The sequence below is a fragment of the Pangasianodon hypophthalmus genome, chromosome 16 (assembly GCF_027358585.1).
Source record: "Pangasianodon hypophthalmus isolate fPanHyp1 chromosome 16, fPanHyp1.pri, whole genome shotgun sequence".
Lineage (NCBI taxonomy): Eukaryota > Metazoa > Chordata > Actinopteri > Siluriformes > Pangasiidae > Pangasianodon > Pangasianodon hypophthalmus.
The window spans coordinates 5,903,016-5,911,159 of NC_069725.1; the positions used below are offsets into that span (position 1 = coordinate 5,903,016).

The 8,144-nt window shown below is 40.4% G+C and overlaps 1 protein-coding gene across 1 annotated transcript; it reads left to right on the forward strand.

The window, feature by feature from the left end:
• The first annotated feature begins 2,388 nt into the window (after positions 1-2,388).
• Positions 2,389-5,014, forward strand: neurod4 (neuronal differentiation 4). Its single transcript, XM_026921112.3, has 2 exons — positions 2,389-2,532; positions 3,367-5,014. The coding sequence occupies exon 2, from the start codon at positions 3,373-3,375 to the stop codon at positions 4,423-4,425; it is 1,053 nt and encodes a 350-aa protein (XP_026776913.2). The 5' UTR covers positions 2,389-2,532; positions 3,367-3,372; the 3' UTR covers positions 4,426-5,014.
• The last annotated feature ends 3,130 nt before the right edge of the window (positions 5,015-8,144 follow it).

Sequence of the window (8,144 nt, forward strand, 5' to 3'; positions counted from 1 at the left end):
TATTTTCTGTTACAAATGCGTGAATTTCGCTCTAGTCCTGGATAGTAGCCTAATTGCTGCCTGTAACCTAGTTTTCAGCAGACAGACTGAAGAGAGAAGCAGGGATTAGCTAATTCATTAGGCTTAATCCATTAGTGTGTGTGTGTGTGTGTGTGTGTGTGTGTTTGGGGAAGTTGGGGGACGCTTCACCAGAACTTTAATTACCAGGATATTGATTTTGGACAACTTTAGTTTGGTGAAGATGAGTTTTTTTTTTTTTTTTAAATGAAACCTCGCTGGAAACCTGAACTTTTTCACTTTAAAAGTAAAAATCTTTGCTTATCTCTATTTTCTATTTTTAAATCAGTAGAGCACACCTTTAATGATATAAAGTGTAGCTCGCGCGCGGGGGGAGGGGGGGAGGGTCACTGGGGTGAAGCAGGAGAGAGAAGCGTGTGTCCGTCTCGCGCGCACAATAGGATCAGTGTGAGGTCACGTGCAGTTACAGAAATCCGGGAATTAAATCACATATGGTGCATTTGTGTGTCTCGGCATTTTGCGTAAGAGAGAAACTTCTTTGTGCACACACAAATCAAAATAAAACAGGCCTAAAAACAAATAGATAAACGAAACCGAATTTGACGGGAATTTCTACTATAGGCTGTACGTGTGTGTAACAGCTGCACTAGCTACTGATTCCGGGTTAAAGGAGAGCACTCGTTTTGACCGAGTTCACTGTGTAACTGTAACAGACACTCACTGCGTGCTGCAGGGCGCGGAAAAGCTGAGTTAAGCCTCGAAATCCAGCAGTTACTGAACGTTGAGATGGTGCCGTTAATGAGAGGAAGGAAAGAATGAATGAACGAACTGACACACACACACACACGCACGCACACACACACATACACACACACACACACACCTGCTCACACCGCGCCAAGCTGTCACAGCCGTTTACGCACAGCCGGAGGGAGACACGCCGAGTTTTACTTTTCCACGACATGAGCGCAGGATCTGCTGAAATCTTGTCCCGTGTAATGCTGATTTATCCCGGTCTAAAAAGTGCAAACAGTGATTAAAGTCTTGGCTGTTTCCGGATGGAGCTGATGCATGCACAACAACAACAGCAACAACAACAACAACATCAGTATGCATTGCTTATTTTAAACAGAAACACACACTTGCTGCTGTCCAACTCCACTAACGCCTGTGGTCAGAATTTCAGACAGATGTGTGTGCTGGTCGCATCCTGATTGGCTGCGAATGATGTGTTGCATAATTCCATAGACACTCCGGCGCGTGCACAAATATTAACGCGAATGTGTCCGTTCTGTTTTATTAGAAACAAACTTACCAGAAGCACCTGATCCCCAGCGAGGCTTGTGTCAGGAAGCTATGGTCTATATGGTCTACTAACAGCCTTGTAAATGAATGCTTCAGAGAATGTTCCTTTAACGATATAGGACAACTTTCTACGCCCATCCCTGGTTAGTGCAAGTTAGCAGAAGGTTATAGAGAACGTTCAGAGAAACGTCCTAAGAAGTTCTTAGATTTCAGCACAAAACTTTCCTGGAAAATCAAACAGGAACTTAAAAAAAAAAAATCTATTCCCAGAACCTAATTGTTAGCTGGGTACCACGCTTATTTTACACAAACAGACAAACAAACAAACAAACAAACAAAAGAACAAATGAGCAAACAATTAAATAAGATTTGTTTGAAAAAAATAATAAATTAAAAATCGATTTAAAAAGCCAGTTACCAATGAAAATAGTAATTCGCTTTTTCATAATTGTATCAAATACACAGGCTATGCATTTTTGTATTTGTTTTATAAATTTATAAACAAAATTATTATATTTTATTATATTATTATATTCCTGGTTAACCCACATTAAACTGACGTTTGTCCTGCCTGTGTTTGGCAATTTGCAAGAGACTATAAAGGCTGTAAAGTTACATATTATACGTTCGACTGAGATTATATTAGGGATAATGAAAGACAAATAAAAATATTGGACAGGAAGTTAAAAAAAAAAGTTATTAACCTTGAGCAAAAATATTAAAGGCTATTGCAGTATATAATCAGTTTCATATTATTATTATTATTATTATTATTATTATTATTATTATTACCACTGCAGTGACTAATTAAGTGTGTTAATTTATCAATAGATTTGATAAACAGTGAAATCGTTCTTAACGAAGTTTTTCCAAATCTCTCTCTCTCTCTCTCTCTCGCTCTCTCTCACGCACGCGCGCACACACAAAGCCCGGTGAATGAGTGACACTCATAAAACTTGTAGCCACGAGTCCGCCACGCGCATAAGATGGGGTGTGGCTGTGGGCGGGGCTTAGAGGCTTCACTAGAAAGGTCAAAGCGGAATCCTGACACAAACAGAGAGACGCTCCGAGGCGCGTGCAGAGCTGAGGGAGAGCCGCTGATCAGCTGGGAATCTGTTACTGTGAGGTTTAATAGAAGCTGACAAGCTGTGCTTATTCTCGGAATTTTCTCAAGAACATCTGCAAGGAGTTGTGTAATAGGCTAAACAGGTAAGACTGTATTGCATCTGATAGTTATTAACATGTAAAATGCACTGTGATTAATTCTATAGTAGATTATCCTATAGTATGACATGTTTATTAGACTTCAGCTGAAAGTGTCTCCATGCGATATCAGCGTGTGATGTTATGCACGCAAGTGTTTGTGCATAATAATAAGCCATATGCTAAAATCTAACATGCACAAGGATCTCCGTGTACTTCCACTAACTTTTTATTCAGCAGTCTTCAACAGCGAATCCGACTGATCTGTCTGGGTTTCATCAGTCTGCGTGTCTGCTGACTTTGCTTTAGAGTCTGCACAATTTAAATCCGAGCGCTTTATCCGCCTAAATCCGCTCGTGTCCTAGATGGAGAGAGTCTCAAAAATAACGACACGGCACCCTGTAAACTATGATTTCCATATTTTCTTACATGCTTCTGTTTCAGGTCAGCTTAGATTAAATAAATTCACAAGGTTTTGTTCAGTTGCAAGTGTTATTTTTCTGAGCCAGTGGACACCTGCAACTTGCAGCTAGTTATAGCATGCACAACAGATATTGACACATGGGCAATTTAAAATAAACTAAAAAAATAATAATAAAGTGAAGAAAAAAAAACCCCAATGTGAACTTGGTGGAGGCAGTTTGAGCTCTGAGCTGTCCGCTCTTTAGTGCTGAAACCCCATACTATTTTATCACAAATTAGTCAGTGTCAAACCCTGGTAATATTAAATAAGCTAATATTTCATTCAATATTCAAATGTCATTTTATTTATTTGTTTGTTTCAAATGCCCTTTAAATATTATCTATTGCATTAACGTCTGCATGCCTCTGTGTCCTCAGATCACAATGATGACCAAACCATATGGGAAGCCTGGAGATGTGACTGAGCTGGTCAGCTCTTTGGGCTGGATTGAGGAAGACCTGAGCTCTCAAGATGGGGAGCAGACGCCAGAGATAGGAGACCACTACAGCCTGAACAGAAGGAATAGCCGGGTCCCCATGGATCTTGGCAGTGAGGACATGGAGGAGGAAGAGGAAGAGGAGGAGGAAGAGTGTGGACTGGATGGGGAGAAGGCACCAAAACGCCGGGGACCCAAGAAGAAGAAGATGACAAAAGCCAGGCTGGAGCGTTTCCGTGCCCGTCGAGTCAAAGCGAATGCCAGAGAGCGCACACGCATGCATGGGCTCAACGACGCCCTGGACAACCTACGGCAAGTCATGCCATGCTACTCCAAGACACAGAAACTGTCCAAGATTGAGACACTGCGACTGGCGCGCAACTATATCTGGGCGTTATCGGAGGTCCTCGAGAGTGGCCAGTCACCAGAGAGTCATGGTTTTCTGGAGATGCTCTGCAAAGGGCTCTCACAGCCCACCAGCAACCTGGTGGCCGGCTGCCTCCAGCTGGGCCCTACAGCCATGCTTCTGAGTAAACTGGACGAGAAGAGTGGACCCTTGGAAGCAGTGAGCGCTCAGCAGGCACACGCTTTGAGTTTCCCATCACCTGGTCTTCCTAGCCCCCCCTACGGCTCCTTGGAGGCCTCCCACCTTCTTCACCTGAAGGGGTTCAAAGGAGCAACATATGAGAATCACTCACCCAATGAGTGTAGCAATGGTACGCCGCCTTACGACGGCCCTCTCACACCACCCCTCAGCATCAGTGGCAACTTCGCCCTCAAGCAAGAGCCTGACACTGAGAGGAACTACACTCCACATCCCACACACCCAGCCCACTATCTGTCTTCTCACCACTACCCAGTATCCTCTATGGCTGGACTGCCTCAGGGCCATGCACTGTTCCCTGGATCCCGTTATGAGCTACCTTTAGACATCACTTTTGAGTCATTCAGTGCACCACACATAGTGAGCTCACAGATGGGCACCATTTACAACGAATGAACACCCATGGCTACCACAGACCTCAGAACATGTATCCAGAATTAACACAAATGTAAGGAGGCAGGTTGGTAACACACAAGCAACACTGTGAGGGAAACTGTGGCCTGCCTGATACAGCAGCATTGCAGACATAGATATTTTGTTAATTTATTCTTGCATTTGTGATCACTCATCTGGCTTGTGACTTCTTCTGGATTTTCTTCTTTCGCATACTTGTCTGACCTTAACTCCTCTCCCTAGATGATCACTGCTAGAGAGGTCCCTTATGCATGTGCTGTAAAGGCTGTACACCCCTCTCCTCCATACACTTATATTTTTCTAAACCTTCTACGTTGACTTTCCTTCTGCTCAAGAGCCTATTTCGAGAAACACCCTCACAAAGCAATACATTTTGCCACAAAGACATACAAATGCATTTATTTATAGCCGTATTTAATATTTATTTTGACTGTGTGATTTTATAGAAACAGTCCGCACTGGTTTATCATGCTTTTACCATTCCTCATAAAGTATTTAATTTATTTATTGGATTCTTTTTGTTTTGTTTTTTGTATGTATTTTTGTGCCATTTCCACTGTATTTGTCATTTCAAAAATGTTTTGTACATACCTATTTCGCACTTAAAATAAATATTCTTATATTATATACAAAACATTTGGTCATCAATTTCATTCTTATTAGTATTTTCACTCAGATTTTTATACAGTCTAGAAGAAAATAGAACTAAATATTAATACAACAGAGAGTGGAATGTAAAAGACATGTCCCTGGATATCACAGTGTTTTTTTTTTTTTCAATAGATTTCATTACTTGACACACCATTAATCTTGTAGAGATTATACACTTGACTACATCATTAATCCAGTATGTAAACATTAAAATCTCATTAAATATGCTTTCACCCTACAATAAATACAATTAATCCTGGGGAGCATGATAATTTCCCTATGTTTCCTTTAGTTAGTGTACATACAGTAAAAAAAAATGTAAACATAACAGAACACATTTTAAATTAAATTAAACCAGTAGCTTCAAAAAGGAAATAATGGGTAAATGAATTATTCTGCCAAATGTCAGCAGTGGAAATTTACAAAGTGTCAAAATAAAAGGCCTAAGATTATACAGTGTGAGTGTGTGTGTGTGTGTGTGTGTGTGTGTGTGTGTGTGTGTGGGCATGTTTTTATAGCTTGATGGGGACCACGTGTTCGGCATATCTGCCAGGTTGGACCTTGTGGGTCCTTGTCCTTTTTTTTCCAAGCACTGCAACTTTTATTTTAATGAAAAAGCCAAAAATTTCCTTTTGGTAACTGAGGTTAGGGTCAGATTTACATCTAGATTTAGGTGTAGGCACAGCATGAATTATCTGCCTTAGGTCCTCACAAAGTTAGTAAAGATACAAACATATGTATATATGTATTATGTATGTATGCATTAAGGTTTTACTCCTTTTTAGTCCTTTGAATACATGAGGAATACATGAGAATTTGGAGATTTTCAAATTTGGCTGGTCCTCAGAAAAAAAAAAAGCAGAGAAGCTGAGTGTTGTGTTGAAGGATCGAACAGTAAGTCAGGTCATGTTGGCCTCGGGGAGCCATGGGAACTCGAGCTTGCAGAACAGGTGACTGTGTCACGGAGGCCCTTTTCTCTCTCATATTTTCCCAGCATCTCAGGACAGTGATCACAAAAACACAAACGAGAGAATTATAACAGAGAAATATAAACGAACAAAATGATTTAACACCCCATTTTGCAACCAGAAGGTTAGTCTAATCAAATTAAATAGACATTTTATGTTTCATTCAAATGAGAGAATAATGACATATTGCATTTACTACAAAGTCCTGCTAAGGATGTTTCCTAGAATCACCTGAAGTACACAAATAAGGAGAGTTGCATTAAGCGGCTAAACAACAGAGAAATAAGTGAATACACTGATTTAACACCCCACTGTTGCAACCAAAATGTTGCAGCACCACACAAGGGAAATCGTAGCATTTGTATTTTTAATAATGGATTTTGTTAGTACTCACTAATGCCAGGGAGGCCAGGGTGATGCTTCGGCAAACTTTGACTCATGCCTTTCAAATCCTGAGACTAGAGTACATGACTACATAGCACAACAATTCTGCTCTTGCACAACTGCTTTTTTTTTAGCCAACACATTTATATCACTGCAATCAAGCCGAGAGCCATTGATTGTGTGCTGCTTTGTGCTGATATTGGTCAACATGGAGGTTCTTCAACTTTGAACAAAAAGAAGGGTAATGGAGTGTGAAGGTGGTTTGGAAAAGCAGTGGAACAAGTGTTTGTGTGTGTGTTAGTGTGCATGCATTATTTATTTGAGGCATTTCTAAAAGAAGGGCAGGCTGTTGTGCATGAAGTGGAGCCCGTTCACAGACATCTCTATAGGTTTGTCTTTTCCAGCCCCGGCATGGCGAGAGAAGTGAAGGAGAAAAAAAGGAGTGATTGTTTTTTAGCGGGCGCCACTGGTCCATTGTAAGTGCAGCCTGTTCTTTCTCTTGACCTTTGACCTGCATTGTTGTGAAGCCGCTCGTTCGGGGAGCTGAGACAGCTGGGAGAGCTGCGGGGGGCTGACAGACAGCTGAGGCACAGAGAGAGAGAGAGAGAGAGAGAGAGAGAGAGAGATGTAGAATGCAGTATGCAAAACAGGGAGGTAAATGAATTCTGTTCCAAGTCCTCTCTTCTTTTCAGCAGCTCAGTTTCCTCTCATCCCCAGCACTGAACACATAACTCCACATGGCCACAGACGGAAAGAGGCAGACAGGTGTGCAAAGAGACAGGAAGGAGGGCTGGGTACAGAGCAAGGCTAACTAGCTAATGGGTACAGAGCATGGCTAACTAGCTAACTGTGCTTTGATTCCCTGTTATTAGGAAGGTTGCGGTTTATAAAAATGGAAATATGATGGGTTGGGTATTAAAAAAAAAAAAAACAGCATAGAATCATGCTAAGTCAAACAAACTCAGAAGAACCTCAGCACATGATTCTGAACCTGATGTTACAAGCCACCAAACATTTTTAATTCTGAGCTGAGGTTTTCAAAATTATTCATGAAATTAGCACCACATACAGTACATGGACTAAACTGTAAATAAATTAGTTGCTTTGTTTTGGAGGTAAACACAGCTTGCCAAATTCCTTCCATCACTGACAAAACGTGTATTTTCAAAAGTTTGTATGCCCACGCAACGTAGTAATTTCCTAAGCAACAAAGATTGATCTACAGTCATCATCTCCAAAGTACTATGTTCTTCATGGAAATGGAAAGTGTCCAGATGATGAGATCAAGATGGTCAAGAATGGATCTGACACACAATTAGAACATGTGGCTAAATGTAGCAGAATAAGCAAAATAAATAGTTAATGTACTTCTGATTTGCAGGATAATTTTGATTTGAAATATATATATATATATATATATATATATATATATATATATATATATATATATATATATATAGAGAGAGAGAGAGAGAGAGAGAGAGAGAGAGAGAATATGATGTCTTGTGAGGTTTACATAAAAATATTTAGTTATGGTTGCAAACATGATTTCATTACTAATGCTAAATTGAATTTAAACAAAAATCGAATCCAGTGGCCTAGTATTAACATGATCCAATCACGTTATTAAATCTTGCAAGAACAGGAGAAGTCGATATTAAACACTGTTAAGTTGATCAAATCACGGGAGGCATGGTG